Here is a 23,678-nt window from a genome sequence, read left to right on the forward strand (position 1 = left end):
AAGTGCTGAAAATATTTGAGCAGAGAAAATGGTTTCAGAATTTGGTTACTTTTAAGCATTTCGACAATATGAAATCATTTACATAGTTGGGAATATTATCGTAAAACATATAATTTTGTAATTTTATACTCACAAGTAATTGTTAATAATTGTAATGCACCCTGGTGTCCGACATGGAACCCGTTCGTTATCCACCATCGTGGCACAGAAGTCAGTGCAATGTTATCACCCGGCTCAGAATTGGTCACCTGCCTTAACCCACGAGCACCTACTAAAAGGAAAATCTAAGCCCAGATGCCCCAAATGTGGGGGAGAATCATCAGTGCAACACATCTTAGATACCTGCCCGCAACTTATTAACACAAGGATCCGTCTATTTGGCCAAATGCAACCCACCTCTCTTCTTACCTTACCTACTCACAATAATGTTAAACTACTAATTGAAATCCTAGACATCAACAAATTACATATAAATTAACTTTCGAGTCGATGGCCTTAGTTGCTAGCACTCCCTTTCTTTTAGTTATTACATTATTTTGTATACTAATTAACATGTAAATAAATAAATAAATAAATATTTTGATTTGATAAATTTTGAGAATATTACCGAAATAATAATGTGATGCCCGCAAAACGTTTTTAATAACATTTGCTGGAGGCACAAAGTGATAATACCCTTCTTTTTCTTTTAAATTACTTCGAAACCAGTTTTCTTACTAATTGTTGTCAGCGTTAAGAGTGCGTTATATTCATTATCATTAAACCTATACCTGTTTTATGAAATACTACTTAATTTCTAGAATATATTAGTTTTTGCTTGTACTCTTCTCAATATTTTCGAGCATTTTATATCTAATCGAACCGCTAAGAACAAACTGGTTTGGTTGACAATACATAAGAGAGGACGAGCTAGTTAAAATCAATAGTTTAACAAAGCGCATGTTTTTCACATTTATTTATTTAATTTGCTTCGGTTTGCTGTTTGTGTTGACAATGTTGTTGTTCTTTACAATGTGTTTCGCGTTACAAAAGGTATTAAATTATTAAATATTTTTTAATTAATAAAGCGAACTTTACGTTAATTGCAATTACATTAAAAGCCACCTCCTGCGCTACAGTGTTGAACACAATAAACAATTTAATGTACTTCTTCCAAATAATGCTCTAAATCTTGGGTGGGTGGAAACCATGGTGCAAAAGGGATTCAATTAGATTTTCAATGATTGAGGCATGCATGTGCTGGACACGTCACTGGCAAACGTTGCACTTATGGAATACATAATAATTAGCTACATTTTCGTAAAGAAAAGTTTAGAATACGTTAAGTGAATTGTCTTTTAGTGTTATTCCTGAACTTATTGTTTGTGTATTTGTTGCAGACAATCCATTAACAGGCATTTCAGGCGTTGCTTAAAGGTGCTGCGCAATAGTTTCGGCCAGTCTGGTGGCATTAGCTCCGGCAAACTGTTCAATCTTCTTAGAGTTCTTCAAGAACAGGAACGTGGGCATGCTGGACACTTCGTATTCCATGGCAATAGCTTCACAGTCATCAACATCAACCTACAAAATAATTTATTTTAGCTTTAGTCATTGTGCTCTTTTTTTGTTTTTTGCACAAAAAGTAAACATACCTTGAGTACAACAATCTTGCCAGTATATTGTTGGGCGAGTTCTTCCAGCTTAGGAGCAATCATCTTGCAGGGTCCACACCAGGTGGCAAAGAAATCAACAACGACCAGCTTGTCGCCTGCATTCGTCAGCTGAGTCTTGAAATCATTCTGCAAATCAAAAATGATTTGTATTCATTTATTGATATTTTTAGGTATAATCTAAACAATCACTTCTAAAAAAAAGAAGGTGCTTGAGTTCATGACTCGCCTCATTGCATAAGCGGTCGCGTTCAATCTATCGATTTGCTTTTAGCAGCTACTGTAACACGTTTGCCGTTATCAGGGTCTAGCAACATGTGTGATAAGCACAACAACAACTGTATAGCATTAGTAACAATGTTTTAATATTACCATGCATATTTATGTGAGTTTTCCAACAGAAATGTGTGTCAATCAGCCAGTCATTCACACAATATACAACGACGATAACCCTACGGTACACAAACAAGCTACATCTGCAGCCTCACTTACTATATTTTTTTGCAATTTAATATTTGTATTTGGACTATTTATTTACCAAAACCAACACCAATAGAGAGAGAGAGAGAGCTGCCCACCCGACCACGTGGCCCAATGGGTATTAAGCCATTTTCTTAATTACTTTACCCTAATATGGATTAGACCTAGATAACAGCTAGAGTCACAACTAGGGACATCCATACTATACGTCGTATGAGTGCAATAATTTATTAAAATGAATATATTGTGAAATAGTTTTTGTGCAAATTTTCAAGAAAATTGTTTAATTTTATTTCATTCTTAATTCCATATTAAATTTCAAATTAAACATGTATAATACTTATTCCACAATGCATAGAAAAATGTGTTTTGACGTCAAGCTCAAAAACTCAATTTTCTGAACGAACGAACCGATGGTCATGTACGTGGGCGTATCCAAAATCATTGTACTTTCACTTCAACAACTATTTTAACCGGATTTTGTTGTTGTTGTAACTGGGGAAAGAACTCTTGTCACGTTTCTCTAGCTGACCTTTAATTAATTGTAGACATTTCCAGCACGACATTGTGATGGCCATGTACACGGGTTGTATTCGTACAGCAAAGGTAAACAACAATGATTCATTATAATGAAATTAAATACAGAGAGGAGGAAAACTCGTAAGTAAGTATCGACAGTTGACGCAATAAATATGCATACATTCAAAACAAACATTTTTAAAATTGAATTAATTTGTCATATGAGCAACAATATTAAACGATTTCATCTTATGAGTAAATGTTTACCAGTCTTGCATCAAAACCCGAACTTTAAAAAATTTTAACGAAATTCAATTTATTTTATAAAGAGTCTTTTATATCTTAAGATATAGTATCATAAGATACACTTCTGAAATCCAAAACAGAATAATAAATATCAAACACTTTCTTATACATCTACTGTTCCACTGTTTGTTGTATTTCTCGAAAATTCGGTTGCCTAATTAAAATTGTTTTAAAAGCAAGTTTGATTAGAACAAATTATCATTTTAAAGCTTTGAGAATGAAACCAAAAAAGTGTCTATCTTTTTTAGCAAAACCGGATGTGGTTTTCTGCTGAAATGCTTCAGAATGTATTTAGATAAAGTCGTAGCTGGCATTTGAAAACAAAACGTTTCTAGAAAGTATTATGAAATCATAATTTATTGCGATCTCTAGTTCATCAAATGTCGGCTAATTGCTACTTTAAATGTTTCAAAATTTTAATTAATTTATGGATCTTATTGGTAATTCTGAATTCTGCTTTAGTGTTATTTATATAGCATATGTATATGCATGCTAGAAATCAATGATATTATGTTTTTTTAAAGTGTTTCTATGACATCACCATGCACGAAATAAATTTCCAAGTATTTGATGTCGTGAATTATTTTAATTTTGAATATGAATACTACACAACGCAACTGACGCAACATCTAAGAATTATAAGTTGAATAGAGGCGACTATGTCGCAAGTTTTAAACCGGTTTACTTATGAGTTGCCTGCCAAAACGATGTGTAATCTCTCACTTTCATATACATAGATATGTACATTATAAAATGTATATATATACAGATAAATACATATGTGAATGTACCTTTGATTGTGTATGCTTCGAGTAACACCCTGTGGCTAACTAATAAACCCACGCCAACAAATCTTTGCTGCTAGTGAAATTGCATAGTCATTACATTGAAAATGGAACTGGGCTTGTCTAACAAAAAACACTTGCCTACCTATTCAGATTGCTCTATATAGTATACATATATATGTGTACGATTGACTTGATAATATGTATATCTTACAGAGAGTATTTGAAATGAGTCAAACCTTACACTTTCTATGGCGACGAGATGGCTTTCGATTGCCCACAAGAGATGATATCATTGTCATATGCCGAGTTTTCTCTATTAAGCATTTGTATCGCCAGCGCAGCAGACTGTATTTTTATATGCGACAGCGTATGGCAATGTTATTGTAATGGGATGTGTACGGCAAAAGTGGAGGGAAAGAGGTCTGCTGGTGGTGGGGTCAATTCATGTTACGCTCTTACTTAACGCGATGACACAAATAACTCACAGGAATGCCATAGATATTTCACCTTAGCTGATAGTTTATTACTTACTTCGTCCTTCACAATGTGCACCATTTTGCTGATTGTTTTTTCAGGGATATATGAAATACAACCGGTAAAACTTATTAATTTTGCTTAATTATCACACTGCTTCACAGCACACGCAGTCGACTCGTGGGATTTTAGCGTAATGAATGCCAATGTCCAACAAGAACTCTAACTGTTCGATGTCTCTACACGCTAGCAATCTCACCACGACAAAGAGAGCACCAGCAGCGAATGTGGTGAGTACGAATGGTGACAACTGTTTGACTATCTGGCAAGGCAGTCGCTTTCGATATAGTGTGAACTTAGCAGACGGCACGTTTCGTAATTCCTTTTATTGAATTTATTTATAGTATTTCATTCATAATATACTATTTTTTGTTTTTTTTTGTACAGCAGTTGGACGCATTACACTGCTGCCTGTAATGCAACACTGTGTCAATGAGCAACAGCTGATGGCATGGTTCTCTTTATTTCCGATAGATGGCGCCAGCAAATATTAAGAAAATTGACGTTCAGTCGGTTTGCAGGTCTTTCTGAATTAAATTCGAAATCTGACTAATTTAATAATTAATAAATTGCATTCTTAATGAATGGGGAACACGTTATTGATATTAGTAATTCTCATTATGTTTTCTAAAATAGAAAATGACACCTCGAATGATGCTTTTGTTTTAAATTCAACACGATTACAAACCAACATTTTCATAATTTATTTATGCGACAGAAAAACAATAATAAAAATACTACACATTGAAATTAAGATTTCAAAACTAAATGAAGGCTAGGCTAAGAGCTATGTATGTATGTATAAACTATGTGATCTTATGAACTATGAGTAATGTAATCGTTAAGTACTATCAATGGGCTGTGTGTGCTGATTGTGCCTGTGCGTGATGCAAATGATGATGATGATGGTGATGATATGTAAGCGTCGGTGTTGGTGGAGCCACAGTGTTAGCCACATTAGCCACAGACGCGACGCCAACGCCACCAGCGGCTGCAACGAAACCACCCGCTACCGCCATCTGTTGCTCATAGTTTGAATATTGATCGTAATAGCTGCTGTAGCTGCCATGATTTAGGTTCGAGTTGCTGCTATTGCCGCTTCCGCTACCGCTGGTGATGTTCAGGCCACTACTGTTAACGCTGCCGCCACTACCGCTGCCATTGCTTGGCGCAGTTGTACCCGTGTCAAAGTAGCTGACGCCATTGTAACTATTGGCGCTCTCATAATAATGTCCATGTCCATGTCCATGACTGTGGCCGTGGGTGACGGCGAACTGTTGCTGCAACTCGTAGTCTGACTTCGACTCACGATTGTAGTAGTAGTCAAAATTGTCGTCAGCGTATCCTGCCACCGGCTGAGCCTCGACTGTGGCATTATACTTGATCGTCGGCGTTGTTTCCCCTTTGCAACCAAGTTCTGTACCGCTGCCCAAATGCTTGATCTGTGAATAGTTGATGAACTCTGGCTCCGGTGTGGCTAACTGCGAGCCGGTCTCGTAAGCTAGTTGGCAATTAGCATTGCTGTAGCCAGAGAGATTGGACTGAGTGTTGAGGCCCGGCTGATATGCGGACAACTCAGATATGCAAGTATAGGGCAAACCAGGTGACTTGCTCGGCGCCGCTGTTGCTGCAGTCGGTGTGGCATGGTAAATGGGATAGTTGTAGGTAATGTGCTGATGGTTCACCGTAAAGACATTTGCCGATGGCTCGCACGGGGCTGACTCGGCAGTTGCCATGGGCCAAGAGCTGTTCATATAGTTCGAGGATTGGCTAAGCTGATGGGCACGTGTTGTGTCTTCCAAATAGCCGCATGTGCAATGGCTGTAAGTTGTACACTTGCCGCATGCTGCACAGAGATATAGATTAGATCATATTGACATTAATTTCCGGCTGCTCTTACCATTAAACTGATATATCTCCAGGGCAGAGTGAGTCAGTGGATTGCTTGACGTCGTTCGCTTCAGCACCTTGTCCATGAGATTCTGTTGTTGCTGCAAAAGCAGAGAAGGAGATTAAGAAGTTTACTGAATACCTTGTTTGGGAAACTCACCTTGACCTGTTTAACCAATCCCGAAATAACCGACTTCTTGGACGCAGCTACACTTGCCGACCTCGAGGAGCCCATCGATGCTGCTTTACCGGTCGTCAAGGCGACTCGTCCAAAGGCTCGCTTGGACACGCTCGAATTCTTGGGATCAGGTCGCAGATGATCATGCACTCCCTTGGCTTGGAAGAAGATGGCATTTCCTGAATGCCGCCAGAAATGTGTTACTGGGTAACCACAATGCCCGCGACAGGGCTTAATCTCCAGACGTCCGCCGCGACAGCTCTTGTTGGGGCAAGTCTTGCCCTCCTGCTTGCGGCGCGCCTTATCGCAGATGGCGGGTCTCAGATTGATCTTGGAACCATTGGGCAGAGTGCAGTGCTGTGAGCAGACCAGCACGCCCAGACAGCTCTTTTTCAGGATGTTCACATTGTGGTTATTGGTGTTGCGCATCGCCCAACCAGAGATGTGCTTCTTTGCCTCCTCGTTGTGCACCGAGTAGACTAGACGCATATGCCCATCGCTCCATTCGCTGAACTCGTCGAATTCGATGTCGGCTACTTGCGGCACGATTGCATCATTTATATCCCAGTCTCGTTTCGACTTTTGCGTCGTCATCGCAGTCGAGGTGGATGTGGCGGGTAAATGGGATGTTTGACTCTGCTGTTCCTGCTGCTGAGGCTGATGCTGCTGTTGTTGCTGTGGCTGCTGATGATGACTGTGATGCTGAGGATGTTGCTCGGAGTGTGAGAGTTGTTGGTAGTGTGCCTTGAAAGTGTAGCCATTTCTGTAATAAAAATGTTAATGTAAATGTACTCAATTACTTTCTCATTTTGATAAATTATTACCCCAACTTTTCTTAGAAATATAATTTTAATTGTTAGCAGCAAAGCTTAGGAAAACATATATATTTATTCAATGCAAGAACATTTTTTGAGCATATTCATTAAACTTAAATCCGTAGTGAAACGTCAGGTCCTCAATGAATTATTCTGTTCACAACTACTGTATCAATTCTGTATTTATCGAATATAGAAAACAATATCTAAATAACCATTCACAACTAAAACAAAATAGTTTCCGTTTATTACTTTATTTTCATATTTATGTAAAAAGATTAGTTAAAGAGAAATTAGAAATAACAGCAATTGAAATTAATCACATTGTTCATAGACAATCAGTAAACTTGTGGATGACCAAAGATACCTATTTCAATTGGGGAAAAGTCCAAATCTTCATGGTCTTTTAGTTACAAAGCTTAAAAAGTGTATCTTCAGTTAAAATATAAATTTAAAAAAATTAACTATATATTCTTGAAATATATTATATGTTGATATTTTGTTCTCTTTTTAGTTTGCTGGGCATGACATACACGATTTGCAACTAATCATTAATTTTCAAATTGAGCCAAATATCGAACGTAACAAATGTACTCATGCTTATGCGGGTTCATAGTCTCTAGAAAAGCTCTTCAAACGGATACTCAACTATTTAGGCATTCTTTAAGAAACTGTATGTGCATGAATGCACTTGAAAATCAACTCATCAGAGTGCTGATATCTTTTCAGACTGCTTTTTATCAGACACACAAATGGTAACACTACGATCTTAATTACGCCTCTAAACGATTCCAATGAAATCAATCGGCTTTTGCGTGGGTAAAGGGGGGCATCGTCAAATGAAATGCTTGGTCATGACACGCGTAACTCTTTCGGGCGTCGGATATTGATGACACGAAAGTGTCTGGTAAGACAACAGGTTCCGTTAGTTTTAGCCTAGTTAACCCACAAATAATCCAAGCTGATGTCCCCTGTAATTCGAGTGTCAGTTAAATGCGACAATCTTATTGACACTTAAAGCGCCAGCGCTCTGAGTCACTGCGATTCGGACTCCATTGGAGGAGAAGTCTTGGTGATCTTGGAGTCAGTGATCAGATTCACAGTCAACCGCTGTGTGGGAGCCTCACGTTTAGATTTATGCGTCAAACGTTTAGTGGGCCTCGCTCTACAATTAGCAATAAATTTGTCCCAGCTTCTCATTAAGGCGCGGGCGCCCTACGGCCTAGAAGATTTCTATTGTTTTTTTATGTGTACTGAGAAGTCAGCAGGCTGCTTGGTCCCAGTCCCAGTTCAGGTCTCAGTCTGTCTTGGACTCTTGTGGTCATCTAACAAGTTGATACCTGAGCGCCGCTTGGTGGTCCCCACAGAATGAACCTGTTCCACGCACATTTCTCGCTTCTTGCCGCTTTGTTTTGGGTTCGTAAATCGACTGCTTGACACTTCGTAGGTCTTATCTGATCTTGATAGTGTCACTTCGTTGTTTCGATTTGACTCGATTGGATTCGAAACGACTCAAGTCGATTCGAGACGAGTCCGCTGTTTATAATAACTTTGTCACCTACAAAATATGTCTTTATACTCGCAGTATATCCACACTCGTTTGACCCTTTCACTTGGCCCAATCAGCCCCCGCGTGTTTGGCCCTTTGCGTGTGGTCTGTCCCCCCCGTTGGTTCTTTCGAGTGGCATTAAGATGCTCTGTTATTCGCTCTTGCTCTAGGGCTAGGCCCCGCTCAGCATGATAATAAAGCGCTTGAAATAATTTAAATATTTTTGTGAGCATTTCGTTTTTATTGTTTCTTAATGTTGTTATTGTCATCTAAAATATCTCTTCGGTTTTTTGCGTTGATTTATGAACTGCGTAAAGCTACAATTGAGCAATTCGGAAGTAGTAATACTTCTAGGACTGTAACCAGGTGTTACATTTTTCAATATTCTTTTGACGTAACAAGCAAGTTTAAATTATTATACCAGGCAATTGGTGTTGCTGTTTGTTTTGAAGATCGAAACATAAATAATGTACATTAAATGAAAGTTAAAATAATATATTTGAAAGGATTGTACAGTTTATTAAAAGTAAATCGATCCCTAATGACCATTTCTATAAATCACACATCGCAATTTTATTTCTTTCCTTTAAAATAATTTTAAGGCTAATTTGAAAAGCAATAAATGTTCAATTGGCACATTATTGCTTTTGATTGCAATAATGAGATTGTGCCTAAGATGTTTTGTTTTTATAATTCGATGCCATAAACTCAATATGATTATATTTGCGGTAGTAAAATAAAATATTTAACTGAAACATTAGTGTTAATATTATTGGAAATATAAAATTATATATGAATTCGTTATTGTTTTTCTTTTTTTTGTAATTTACTGTGTTATCTTGAGTGCACTTGCTCGTGCGTTATTTATACAGGCACTCTATATTTTCCTAACCACAACCAAATGCAAACATCTAAAATTAAAATTCACATTAAAATACGCTGTGATTGTATTTTAATTTTTATTAAATATTTACATACAAGTACTATAGAAGAAATCATTGCAATAATATAATCCTACCCATAAAATATTTTAATTTGGTTTCGTTTTCGCGAAATTTAACAGAAGTAATTTCAAATTACAGTATTACAGCATTGCTATCGGGATATTTTTAAAATATTTGTATATTAAAAAACTGTTTTTTTTTTTGTACATTGTTTATTTTATAAAATAAATGTCTGTTCCTATTTACATTGTATTTTTGTTTTCTTGTGTCTTAACAATTTCTAAAATGTTTTGACAATTTAATCGACAATTGTATATTATATTCATATTTTGTGACTGAAACACAGACCTGATGATTGAGCGAGAGGGTTATCCGATTCGTAGAAACACTGTTTTCTTTTTATAAATCTTGCTCGAGGAATACCCTTCACGCATTTGATAAAAAGTATATTAGCGTGTAAATTGGGTATTGAAAATAAAAAATATTCATTTTCTATACAAAATTATTTACTGGCTGGGTTTCTTAATAAGACGTACGAACTATACGACTATAAGGACTTTCGAAAGGGGTATAATCACAGTCGATCTGTTCGTGTTTGTCAATTATTTATAGTAGCCTGGGTATAAGTATTTCGTTATTACGTATTTCAATTGCAGCTGTTTATCGGCATTTATTTCGTTTTTGCTTTTTTCTCTCATTTCTTTTCTGGTGTCAAGGGACTTGCGTTGAGCGCGCAAACGCTGAGAGTCTGCATTCGATCACTTACAAAACAACCATATTCCAAATAAATGTGCTTATCCAGAGTTTTGAAGTGTTGGGTATTGCGAGTTGTTGGTTTTGCTGTTGCTGTTCTAGTTTGTCTCGACGTTATGTTTTGTATCCAATAGTTGTGCACTTCACGGTTTGCAATTAACAATTCACTGCTCAATGCTCACTGCTCATTTGGCCATTGCAAAAAACACATTGTATGCCGTCGTAAAGGCATCGTTATGACATTAGCACAATTGTATCTCAATCCAATAGATACCAAACAACAGTAACCGTCGGCTTTAACACTCCAAGACAACGATAACGAAACGATAACGAAGCGACAACCGACGTAGACGACCTTTCACTGTGGCAACCTGTGCGCGCTATGCTGTGTGCTTGCAGCAGGGCGAAATTTACGTATCTGCCAGATACAAAAGACAAAAACAAAAACGCGTACAGCAGCACATCAACAGAGCAACTTCGGCATCGAAGACAAAAACGACGCTGGCAAAGTTTTGTCAACAATGACAATGATAGCATTGTGCCTGGCTCCACCTACAAAAACCAACAACAAGCGCTGCTGAGAGACGCACAAAGAGGCAAATGGATATCATGGATATGGATGGGACCAAGGGGCAGATGAAGAGTATATCGCCACCCGCATAAATTTGGCAAAAAAAAACTCCACAAACGACGCGTCGGCGGCTACGACGTCGGCGCATAATCAAGCAGCCAGCCAACTCCAAGAGCAATGCGCAATAGGGAGCTGCAGACACAGCCACAGCCACAGTTGAAGCTACAGCTACAGCTACAGCTGCTGTTGCCGTTGCTGTTGCTGTTGCAAACGTATCCGTCAGATATACTCGATCTCATTGTGTATGTGTGCGCACTTCCAACACACATTCCAGTCTACGTTGATTGGTCGGATAATAAATGTGTACATTCTCACACACGCAGGCACACTCGGCTCGAACTCTCTGGAGTGTGGCAAGCGTGTGCAGCCGTCATTGCTCATTATCTCTCTCCCTTTTGTGTTTCTCTCGCTCTTGCTCTGCGAGTGTGAGAGTCTTCAGGCATATTGTGGCAGTGAATTCTATTGTATCTGCAGTACTATATGTGCGTATTGCATTATCACTGGAAATTTAATTACTTATTTACTATTATGTATGTACGCTTATCATCCACTTTGTGTTTCGTTTTTTTGCATCACAAAGAGTGAGAGACTCTTTCCATGGATTGCCTGATAATCGATATTGAATGGATTTTCATTAGTTTTTTTAGTCTTTTCAAAATGTAAAAACTACACTTAAATTAAACTAATTCTCTCTAACTTAAAATAATGAAATATACCTTTTCTTTATTTTATTCTTTATCTATGGCTAGTTTTTAATAATAATATAATATCAATTTTTTTAAATGTTAATTTACGTATTAAAACCATCAAATAATTATTAATATTATGACTCAACATTTGTCCTCAACATTTTTTTAGTGAAGTAATTTTTACTAAAAATACATTACAATTTTTATTATATTTAAATGACCCATTAGCAACAGTTTACATATAATATAAAACCGTTTAAAAATATTTCATTTGTATGATTCTATAATTATAAAGTATATATGTATATATAAATTTAAATTTGCAAGTATTATATACAATTGACAAATATGTTTAATTTAAATAAAAAAAAATTACAAAATTCAAGAATTTTGAATTAAAGAGATTCATTTTATTTTCAAAGTATCGTCACGTTCTTTTGATTTGATATGTCAAAGACAAAGATTTAGTAATTATTGCAAATGCCATGGTTGTTGCTCCTGAATGTCTGCAAAACTTGCATCATGAATGGAAATATCCTTAAGCGTTTTCTGAAAATCGATTTTAAAAGCGCCACATGTGTACTACACGTTCATAGCCCTACAATTTGGAGCAAGTTCCCATTAGGAGTAAAAGCAAGTGAAGAACAAGCAGAGTAATTTTAGGAAAAAAAGCATAAACAAATGAAAATAATGACATGGCCAGAAATGACTGAGAACAGCAATTGGTTATAGAGGGAGAGCTGACGCATCGTCGCAGTCTTATTCTATCTCATTGTGTTTTCACCTGATCAGCCCGCATCAGTATTTGGGGCAAAGTTACAAATGAAATAAAACAAATGAATGTGTGATGAGTCCAGTTGTTGGTAGCCAGGCCAAGTTGACTAACAATTAACCAGCAAGCAGTTAAAGTAAAACGTTCGCCTTAGACATTGCCATTGGCCGATGCAGGGAAAGTGGAATGGGGGAAATTAAATGCTGAAAAGCACTTGCCGCGGCAAATAGGCGTTAAGGTGAAAATTGAAATTCCGTTGACAGGAAATGCCAAAGAAATGCGGAGACTACAACGACGACTGCTGTTTGCTGCTCATTGACTGTGACCCATAATTAAAAGGGCAGTACGCAGTCAACTGGGCTGATTATACGGGATTGGGCCTCAAGATGTGTACTACCAATAAGCACAAATGGCTGCCAGCCACCAAGTGGCTCTCTTACCTTTACTACACATTTCAACTCTTGAATGTTGACTCTTCTTGGCCTGTTGCCATCGTTGTTGTCGCTTTAACGCTGCAGCCAGCAAATTATACGGGTGACAAAAACATATTTCAACGCAACAAAAATGGTAGATATTCGTACACACACACACATTATTTTATAACTCGTAAATGGTTAGTTTGTTGCAGCTGCGCTCACATCTTTTTGGCTTTTCGCAATTAATTGCTCAACATTATTGTAATCATGGCTTGTTTAATGTAGATACACTCGGTGTGGTCCCCTCCACCGGTTCCAACTCTAACTCTATATTCAACTTCAACATCACTTACAACTCCAGCAGCGCAGCCTGGTTGTGCTCTAATGAGCGCGTGCTCTCCAGTTTCAGCTCCATCCCGAGCTCCGGCTCAAAAAAACAAAAAAAAAGCTCAAGCTGTTCCAAAAGGGCCTGTCATTGCAGACAGAAACCATAAGAAAATAACAATAGTACTTATTTATATACCTTACTAGATAAAATGATTTTATTAATCTGAACAGATTTCAACATTTTTTTTTTCATTTCCGTGTACTAGTAAGATATAAGGAAATAATAGTCTTATCTAAAATTCCATTTCATAAGAAAAATATTTTATTTTTATGGCACCATTCATTAGTGTATTTAAAGTTCGATCATTGTAATTTGTAGTTATTTCTATTTTTGCCACAGCAAATTAATCATTTTTCTGTTAAAATAAATATGGAATAGTTTGAAATGGATTTCTAGCACCTTCGAGCAGAAATCTTATTAATTAATTAGTTGTGTTATATATGTAGCTGTTCATGCACTGAGAGATTTCCATGTCAGATTTATGAACATATTTAATTACGCGACGAATCTGAATAAAGTTCTCAAATAAATATTAAATTAAAAAAAATATACAATTTTAAAAAATAAATAAATAAAGTGCAGAACAATACACTTTTTATTTGCGAGGTGATTTTTTACACTGTAACTCATAACTCATAGGGACTTTCGAAGACAAGCTCCGAAAAAATAAGCAAAGTGTGACTTGTGGCAGCCCAACAAAGACAAAGACCAAAGGCAATTTTTCCATTTACGCAATTAATTGGTCGACACTCTGGGTGGTCTACTAATAGATTAAGGGAAATAACAACAACCACAACAGTTATAGGAAGAGCCTAGGTATTTTAAAAGCGGATTAACATTTTGCTTATTGACTGATTAATATTTAACACACACGTACACACTCTCTCACACACATCACCCACCACAACGATTTGGATAGACAATTTGACAAATGTCTTTGAAAGACGAAGGGTAATGGCTTTTTGTCGAGTCAAAGTTGAAGACGATGCTCAATATGAATCCGAAATCAATATTAGATACACTGTTGGGGAGAGAAGAGCTTGTTTGGGAGTCAATGAGCGCGATTAGAACCCAATTATAATGATGAGTTGTACTAGCATTACATACAAAATGAGCCTCAACTTACGCTTTATGAGTAAAACAAAAGGTTTTTTGATTATAAAAATTACGACTCATAAATTTAATTTTATGACTTCTTTGGCTCACTCGACTCACACATGACAAAAAAGGCAGAAGGTGCCAAAATTATATAGCTCTGCAAGCGTAATTTGGGCACTCAAGCTTAAAGAGCTGTAGAGCCGCAGGTTTTGGCCATTTCTTCATCAAGAAAATTGGTACAAAATCAAGTACCATACACTTTAATCAGTTAAATGAACTGTTGAAAATTTGCCACATTTGCAATATAATGATTTTAATGAAGGTTCTTGCGTCGACGATACTCAGCACCTCGATACCATCAATACTGTCCACTGGCCACGCGTTGTATCGCTTGTTTAAACAATAAGCACGCACAAAAGACGCGACCGGAGGCAAAATCCATTTGACACTAATGTGTTTTGGGCCACAACATTTGATTATCTCACATTTCGATGGCATGTCAAGGAACTGAAGCTCTAACCACAGGCTTTATTGCAGAATCAACGGGTACGATCATCATCCTGGCATTCTTTTCATTTCCCAAAATGCAGTTAGACGCTTCAGAAGCATTGACATCATACTCCATTCAAACGCTTTTCCGTTTTTATACCCGCTAGAAAAACATTATAACTTATATAGCCATGTCCGTCTGTGCGTATGAACACCTAGACGTCAGAGATAAATTTTTTTTTTGATAACACTTGTTATGTATGCAGGCAGATGAAGTTTGTTTCAAATTTTAGCCACACCCAATTCCGCCTCCGAAAAATCAAATAAGTGTAATTTTGAAACTAGAGTAGCGAATTTTATTTTATTATTTATTTATTTATTATTTATTTTTATACCCGCTACCCATAGGGTAGAAGGGTATTATAACTTTGTGCCGGCAGGAAATGTATGTAACAGGTAGAAGGAGGCATCTCCGACCCTATAAAGTATATTTATTCTTGATCAGCGTCAACAGCCGAGACGATATAGCCATGTCCGTCTGTCCGTCTGTGTGTCTGTGTGTGTGTCCGTCTGTCCGTATGAAACACTGGATCTCAGAGACTATAAGAGATAGAGCTATAATTTTTTTTCGACAGCATTTCAGCAAATCAAAAAATTCGAATAACAAGTGTAATTTTAAAGCTAGAGTTGTGAATATATATATAATAATAACTATAGTAGTTATGATTCCTGAAAATTTGGTTGCGATCAGATAAAAATTGTGGATGTTATTAAAGAAATAGTTTTGTAAAGGCAAAAACGCCTACTTACTGGGGGTCTTAGTTGCTTTGGCTGACAATCTTGTATATTGTGCCGTCTATGGTATATTATGAACGCGGTACTATATCGATATACCAAATATACCATTTGGTATATTTTTTTTAGTATTTTTGTAGTATATTTGGTATATTTTGAGAAAAATACGGCAAAATATATTTCTTTTATTCAAAATGGGTAGTCGAGTACACTCGACTATAGCTTTCTTACTTGTTTTTAATCAAATAAAAATGTCGCTATAAAAGAAATTTTTTGTATGAGCAAAAACGCTTACTTAGTCTTAGTTGCTTTGACTAATAATCCGGTATTTTTTGTACTCTGTGGTATTTTTTTGAATGTATGACTGTATCAATATCCCTAATATTTCATTTCGTATATTTTTAGTATTTTTGAGGTATATTAATTTTCTATAATTTATAAATAATACCGCAATAATTTGCTTTTAATAAAAATAGGTAGTGGTTATCTCACAGTCGAGCACACTCGATTGTAGCTTTCTTACTTGTTTATTTTGATTTTTATGCAATGGTATTGACAACTATATTTTTAAAGATCCATGACCTTACTGTTTCTTCACTTCTTTGTGTCTCCTGCCCATTACGTCTTATCTTAACTCCATTAATGAATTTACCATGCTTACGTGCTTAAACCAGCAGAGATACTATGATAAGATAAGTAAAGCGGTTTGACTACTGGGTGGCGTTGAAACTTTGGCTGCTTCAGCTTTATATTAATACCCTTTTTTCATCATTTAGATAGATATAAATATAGATATAGATATAGATATAGATATAGATATAGATATAGATATAGATATAGATATAGATATAGATATAGATATAGATATAGATATAGATATAGATATAGATATAGATATAGATATAGATATAGATATAGATATAGATATAGATATAGATATAGATATAGATATAGATATAGATATAGATATAGATATAGATATAGATATAGATATAGATATAGATATAGATATAGATATAGATATAGATATAGATATAGATATAGATATAGATATAGATATAGATATAGATATAGATATAGATATAGATATAGATATAGATATAGATATAGATATAGATATAGATATAGATATAGATATAGATATAGATATAGATATAGATATAGATATAGATATAGATATAGATAGATATAGATATAGATATAGATATAGATATAGATATAGATATAGACATAGATATAGATATAGATATTGATATTGATAGATTGATGCCTTGATTCGTGCCAATCGACTGGCATCCCGCATGAGCATTGACTTAATCAAGTGACCAGAAGTAGCGTAGCGTCAGTTCATTCAAACAGCAATTCACAATCCAGAATCCATTTGACCAACCGCACGCATGACCTACGACAATGATGAAGTCGATGTGGGCTGTGTGAAGAGGGGAATGGGAAGAGGAACAAAACCAAGACCAGACGTCGTCTGTCTCTCTGAGCCAACTGTGTGGCAGACGCCATGAAAATGAACGGTTCATGTAGACGTTTAACTTAATTACGATTATGATTACGATTACGATTATGACGAAGGCAAGTTGTGTGAGGCGATTATACGAATTGAAATGAAAAGTGCAGGCGAAAATCAAAGGATCTGTCGATTTATTAATATTCAATTAATGTCCACAGACCTTGGCCGACAACAGGTGCTAGCGAAGCAGCGTCTTGCGAAACAATTAATTTAGTTCTAGAAGTTATGACGATCGTTGCAGGCCAACTTCGAAGTCATTCAGGCAAGTCGATGGCACGGGTTCAATTCTCATTTCTCAAACAGACCACGAAAAGGAAGTGGCAAAGACTGTGGCATGCAGCCAAGCAGCCAGTTCAACAGCTGCGCTTCCAGCATATGTATATGCTGGTGGCTGCTGCAAGTGGCACACATACAGAAACTGAAACTGAAACAGATTTACATGCTAGGCGCGCTGGCTCTTGTGGCACGTGCTTTGCATCCAAGAGCCAAGATGACTGCGTGCAATGGCTCTCACCTAGTCAAGGTGCAAACTCGGAAATCCAGAAACTCCCACGTTCATTTGGAAAGGCACTCGAAATTGATGCAGCCCCTTGTCTTCTCTTTAGAATAACTGCAAATGCAAAAAGGCCTCAATCACATGATCAATCATCTGTCTATCTGTCTGTCGCTCGCACAAAAGACAATAACAATAACCTTTTACCATTTGCCAATTGCTGTTTATGTCGCTCCCAAGAGAGGTTCATCAATTCGTTGACTATAGCAAACGTATTTTTGCATATGTTCATTTGATTGATACTCCTCAAAATGTTGGCTGGGGAAAAACTATTTGCAGCAGCTGTAGATGTCAACATTGTTAAATTGTATTGACTCGTAATCCTTATAAGTGTCACAAAGAAATTACTCTCTGAAGAGGAGAATACCAACGCTTCTTTTACTAGTAACATAGGTCATAAAAAGTTCATATCACAAGAATACCCTCATATGGTATAGATGTAATCAAATTTTACCACGCCCGCCCATTTTTATAAACCGATTTACAACTATAGTATAGTACATTGCGAAACACCTTTTGTCGCGTGCTCAGCTGGCTCCGCTTGATGGGCACACGCGTGACTGGATGGCGCTTCAAAAAGGCCATGAAAATGTGCAAACAAATCCCGTTAATTAGCCAACAATCGCGGGCGTATTATCAAATGCAAATTGGCATAAAACAGAGGAAAAACAAATGGAAAACATACAACAAACCGAGAGTGGTCGAATCAAAAATTGAAATTCACATTTATGTTGCCAAAAACGCACAACAAAAGCCGCATAAATGACTAAAATCATTTGGCCCAGAACGACCTTAGAAAATAAATACTCGACATCGAATGTGTATGCGAATCCAAACCATACACATTTCATTAGTCAATGCACATTTAAGGTTGACTCTCTGTTCCCGTTCTGGGGAGGGTTGATTAGAAGCTGTGTCCCCTGACTACTAGCTAAGGGTTCAAAACAAAATTGCAAATAGAATGGGATGCTAATTTTGAGCAGGCAAACGCATCGCTATCTAATGATTATGCTCAATAAATTATATATTTGGCACTCAAACATAGAGCGGGGCGGGAGAAGTACCAATGATTTTTATCTAATGTATGGATAGGTAGATTGCAGGCGAGATATATAAATAGATATCAATCGGTATCAGATTCCAGCGAAAAATCTAAGATCTCTGGACCACACACGGCAGACAACCTGAGTGACAACACGCCAATATTTGCCAACTAATTAAATCCAAATTGAGAGTTTAAAACCGAAGACACTTCTACTTTTTTAATAGGAAAAAAACCCACAAAATCACCACAGGCAGCACAGTCTTGACAGTCTGAACAACGCTACAGAGGAGACACTGGACAGGCGTCTTGAGGCGCGGCAGGAGTTATAACATCACACACTTACACCAAATACTCCGCACACTATTCACACCTCACTACAACACTGCAGACACATCCTGTGGCGCTTGGTACGACCTCGTCGTCGTCGTACTCTCGGTTGTCGTCTCTCATCTGTCTGGTCATTAGTGTCTGGCCTCTACACCGGAGGCGTCCGCATTTCTGTCACCTGCCGAGCTCGTGCCTTAGCCCGAGCACTAGTCCATTGCTATAGCTGATGCTACAATTACCTGGTAATATGATGACGACGGTGACGACCACAGAATGTCTAACAACGGCACAGCTTGCCATGTTGTTTTTTATGACCAAAGCATCTCTGGGCGTGAGCTAGCAGCTCATGGATGAGGCATAATATCATCAATTATGTACACTGAGCCGTCGCGATCTGGAACTCTGTTGCAATCAATTGTTGTGGCAGATCGCGATCTTTGTTAAGTTCTCCTCCACACATTGAACGGATCCAATGAGCTTGGATATCTCCTGCAACTTTACACTTGTGTATTTGATATGTTCGTATGTAGGGACGAGAATTGCCGTTCTACGATTTTTAAAGATGATAGAAGTCATAAGTAGTTTCCAATAGATCATTGAGTTTCCTGGGAGAAATACAGTTTGCGGTACTTTATTTGGTCAATATTCTCCTGTCTGGATTTGTCGTAAAATTCTGGGTTCATTGTTATCTTTCTGCTAAAAAGTTTACTTCTAGTAATATTTTTTTGTTGCGAGTGTATTGAAAAATTGCATTCGTAAATTGCTCTGTTCAGTAGTTCTTCTCTCTCAATTTGCCCATTATATGTTATGGTGTAACTTTATATATTAAATTTATATCCAAACATTAATAAATTTAAATTTAGCGATTTATTGTTGTCTATTATTTGGTACTCCAAAATAGAATAAAATATGTACATAGAGGGTTTTTTCGACTTGAATTGCTTTTGACTTAATAACTTGCCCTTGAGGAATTTTGAAAACTTGTCTATTGCCGTTAATAGTAATACGTTCTCTGTAGAATACATATCTATATGGACTCTATGCTCTGGAAATTGTGGTATGGGCGTTTCATTTAATTCTGGAGTTGGTGAGTGTCGTATTTTAATTTTGTTTTATTCAATATTATGTTATTAATATTATGTTCCAATTAAATCGCTTCTTAGCACATATTTTGGTTAAGTGCCAACTACATTCCTGGTCAAACTATTTGGTGACCTCTTTTAGAAAGAGCAGTCGCAGAAACCTTTTCACACAATGTGGTGAGAATTGCAGTAGCTGGCGCGGAGATGCCTTTATAATGACCTAATATTAATCCAATTAACACGCTTTTGTTTGAGACGATCATGACATGCAATTAATGCTCCGTGAGGGAAAGAAAAGAAAGAGCAAACGGAAGAAGCAGCACACAAAGGAAACAGTTTAACGCATTCCCTTGGACAAACAGATACGAATAAGCAAGAAACTAAGAGAGACAGAGGCATAAAGGACATGAGGGGTGTGTCGCATTGTGGTGTTGGAAAACTTTATGACTTGCGCTCACCTTTTATGCTCAACCATTAAACGCTATTAACGGACACTTAAGGATCGTTTTCCTGCTCTCTTTCGGTTTTTTGGGTAGGTCAGAGACGTCCCTCGGGTGTTTAATCTAATAAGCCGCAAACACGCAAACAAGTTCACATGGGAAAATTGGAGCAATAACAAATTAATAGACAACTAAACGTGGGTTGATTCGGTAGGTGGCAAGGAGGCAACATGCCAGACACTAGATAGCAAACAGCAGACCAGACACCAAAGACCAAAAGCCAGGGATTCAAAAAGGTGTGTGTGGGAAGAGATCGCAAAACTCGAAAGCAGCCTGTGGGTTATTTATGGTTTACACACATATGGCTAGCAATTGGATATGGGAAGAGCTAGCAGAACAAGGAAGCATGCAAAGCAACGCCCACGTCCAACTGCATCGAGAAGATCATCAATTCGCAGATTTTATGGGAAATGGCTCCAATTGGGGGACTATAAAAGCGAGTAGCTGCCATCGCAGACTCCACAGTCTTACTTACACTAAGCTCTGAAGATGTGGTATCCTTTGGGACTGCTGATGCTGCTTAACTGGAGTCCCATTTCGTTGGCACAGAACAGCAGTGAACCGCCGTTGGGCAAGAATTGGGACGACAATGACGATGACAATACTCCCATTGGCAGCGAGAAGGAGCTTTCGGATTTAGTGATCACCACAGCTTTGGGCAAGATTCGAGGTACCATATTGCCTTCACAGGCTGGACACAACTTCTACGCTTTTCGAGGCATACCCTATGCCAAGGCGCCCGTGGAGAATCTGCGTTTCAAAGCGCCTGAGCCGATTGAGCAGTGGTTTGATATATTCGATGCCACCTTTGATGGACCCAAGTGCCCGCAACCAGGACTTTTTAGCGAGGATGTGAGCGAGGATTGCCTCAAGCTGAACATCTACTCGCGCGAATTACCCAGCGAATCAGATCCGAATCCAAAGAGGCCCGTCCTGGTGTTCATACATCCTGGTGGCTTCTATTCGCTTTCGGGTCAGAGCAAAAACTTTGCAGGTCCGCAATACTTTATGGACCGCAACCTGGTGCTAGTCACATTCAACTATCGCCTGGGCACACTTGGATTTCTTGCCACAGGAACTGAACAGGCGACAGGCAACATGGGTCTTAAGGACCAAGTGCAGCTGTTGCGCTGGCTGAAACTGCACATCTCGCGATTTGGCGGCAATCCCAATGAGATCACACTACTAGGCTATGGAGCTGGTGCTATGGCCGTCACCCTGCACATGGTATCACCCATGTCGCGGGGTCTCTTTCATCGAGCCATTCTGATGAGTGGCGCCGCAACTGGTCAATGGTCGCCACCAGAGCACCAAATGGATGTGGCAAAGAAGCAAGCGGCGTTGCTCCAATGCACAACAGAGAACATCAATGAAATGCTCAACTGTCTTCGTGGGGTAAATTTTTAAGTAAGTCCCAGTTCTCACATTCTGATTATCTGCAGTTGTTCATTTGCAGAAACATTATCTGGAATATGCGAACACGCTGCCTCACATGTTTGACTTTGCACGCAATAATCCCTTGATATTGTGGAAACCCGTCATAGAACCGGACTTTGGGCAGGAACGCTTCCTCATCGAGGATCCCGTGCGAAGCTATCAGAACGGCGATCACATGAAGATTCCCATTATAACGGGCATGACGAAGGATGAGTTCGTGGGTCCAGCCATTTGTGAGCATGTAATTCCTTGACCATGAGACCATGATTTCATTCAAACTCTTTTTTTGTCAGCCATCCTGCAAAGTCCGTCCCTGCTGACTGCCTTCAATGAGAAGTTCGACAGCCTAGCTCCCATCTGCTTCCTGTACAATGCTAGCAATCCTCGAGCGCAGAACATCAGTCACGAGCTGAGGCAGCAATACTTTGGCCAGGAGCTCATCAGTGCCAACAGTTCGCTGACGTCGCTTGCTTCGCTTTTCTCGGATGCCTTAACGGGATTCAGCGTGCATCGATTTGTTCACCTGGCAGCCAGGACCACCAAGGTGTACTACTACCGCTTCTCCTATCAAGGTACTCGCAGTCACATCCATTATCCGGAAGATGCGCCGTATGGCGTGGTGCACCACGATGATCTCATGTATCTATTTGTGGAGCCTTCAATCAGTCGCATGTTCACTGAAGACGATGCCGAGTTTCGAATGGTGAATATCATGACACGCATGTTCTCGGCCTTCGTCTACAAGGGTGACCCTAATAAACCAACTGATCTGCAACTACGTGAGATTCGCTGGAGACCATTCAGCTTCAAGAAGCGCTACTATTTGGATATTGGCAATGAGATCGTTCTGCACGAGGGTCTCAACTCTGAACGCTATGAGCTTTGGAAGCGTTTGTTTCCTCTCAATTGGCGACGACAGTCTAAGGATCAGTGATTCATCTGAGATGAGGGTTTACATAGCTTGTGTACCCTACTGTACTTCGCATTGCATTTAAATTAAAGCAATTTCACAATTTACATTTTAAGTTTGAGTTTTGCTTAACAATTATTTCCCTCTTTGACTGCTGCTTCAATTGCCAGGCGATAAACCAATTGGCATAATTTTCAGTTCCAATTCCAATTTGATGTCTCTCCATAAGTTGTTTATGTTTTGTTTCTCGGCTTTCGGTAGCTATGCGTGTCATCACAGTGTGGGTGCATATATTATATCTATTAGGGCGCTCGGCACTCTGCGCTCGATGTCGATAGCATTGGTACGAGTCCGCGTGGAGATCGCGTGCCATTCAATGCAGAGAGAGAAATTAGGAGGGAGTTGCATAAAAAGAAACAACCGATTTTAAACATTCTACAGAATCGACAATGCTATGTTTTTACATAAAGTCTATATATTTATTTACAACATTAAATCACTGAAGAAATATGAATATATTACTTACTTTTGACTCTGTAATTTTATTCCCAATTGTGTTAATCGCATAACAAGGAAAACATAAAAATAAATATACGTTTCGATCAGGTCAACGATCTTT

At 38.1% G+C, this 23,678-nt stretch overlaps 3 protein-coding genes across 3 annotated transcripts; 1 reads left to right on the forward strand and 2 right to left on the reverse strand.

Moving 5' to 3' along the window:
* Positions 1-940: 940 nt before the first annotated feature.
* On the reverse strand, positions 941-4,438 carry LOC117565101 (thioredoxin-2). The gene is made up of 3 exons (XM_034244059.2): positions 4,274-4,438; positions 1,632-1,778; positions 941-1,560 (listed from the first exon to the last, which is right to left on the reverse strand). The coding sequence occupies exons 1-3, from the start codon at positions 4,295-4,297 to the stop codon at positions 1,411-1,413; spliced, it is 321 nt and encodes a 106-aa protein (XP_034099950.1). The 5' UTR covers positions 4,298-4,438; the 3' UTR covers positions 941-1,410.
* A 630-nt stretch (positions 4,439-5,068) lies between these two features.
* Positions 5,069-10,506, reverse strand: LOC117564707 (transcription factor glial cells missing 2). The gene is made up of 4 exons (XM_052002817.1): positions 10,419-10,506; positions 6,327-7,107; positions 6,177-6,267; positions 5,069-6,122 (listed from the first exon to the last, which is right to left on the reverse strand). The coding sequence occupies exons 1-4, from the start codon at positions 10,427-10,429 to the stop codon at positions 5,128-5,130; spliced, it is 1,878 nt and encodes a 625-aa protein (XP_051858777.1). The 5' UTR covers positions 10,430-10,506; the 3' UTR covers positions 5,069-5,127.
* A 10,682-nt stretch (positions 10,507-21,188) lies between these two features.
* On the forward strand, positions 21,189-23,123 carry LOC117563536 (juvenile hormone esterase). The gene is made up of 3 exons (XM_034241915.2): positions 21,189-22,107; positions 22,169-22,382; positions 22,443-23,123. The coding sequence occupies exons 1-3, from the start codon at positions 21,202-21,204 to the stop codon at positions 23,081-23,083; spliced, it is 1,761 nt and encodes a 586-aa protein (XP_034097806.2). The 5' UTR covers positions 21,189-21,201; the 3' UTR covers positions 23,084-23,123.
* Positions 23,124-23,678: the final 555 nt, after the last annotated feature.

This window comes from Drosophila albomicans, chromosome 2L (assembly GCF_009650485.2).
Source record: "Drosophila albomicans strain 15112-1751.03 chromosome 2L, ASM965048v2, whole genome shotgun sequence".
In the NCBI taxonomy this organism is placed as follows: Eukaryota; Metazoa; Arthropoda; class Insecta; order Diptera; family Drosophilidae; genus Drosophila; species Drosophila albomicans.

Coding starts and splice junctions, on each gene's coding strand:
- LOC117565101 (XM_034244059.2), bottom strand. CDS start 4,297: ATGGTGCACATTGTGAAGGACGAA. Junction 1,779..4,273: donor TGCACATTGTGAAGGACGAA/GTAAGTAATAAA, acceptor TTTGATTTGCAG/AATGATTTCAAGACTCAGCT. Junction 1,561..1,631: donor GCAAGATTGTTGTACTCAAG/GTATGTTTACTT, acceptor ATTATTTTGTAG/GTTGATGTTGATGACTGTGA.
- LOC117564707 (XM_052002817.1), bottom strand. Junction 6,268..6,326: donor GATTGGTTAAACAGGTCAAG/GTGAGTTTCCCA, acceptor CTGCTTTTGCAG/CAACAACAGAATCTCATGGA. Junction 6,123..6,176: donor GGAGATATATCAGTTTAATG/GTAAGAGCAGCC, acceptor ATCTCTGTGCAG/CATGCGGCAAGTGTACAACT.
- LOC117563536 (XM_034241915.2), top strand. CDS start 21,202: ATGTGGTATCCTTTGGGACTGCTGATGCTGCTTAACTGGAGTCCCATT. Junction 22,108..22,168: donor TGCTCAACTGTCTTCGTGGG/GTAAATTTTTAA, acceptor GTTCATTTGCAG/AAACATTATCTGGAATATGC. Junction 22,383..22,442: donor GTTCGTGGGTCCAGCCATTT/GTGAGCATGTAA, acceptor TTTTTTTGTCAG/CCATCCTGCAAAGTCCGTCC.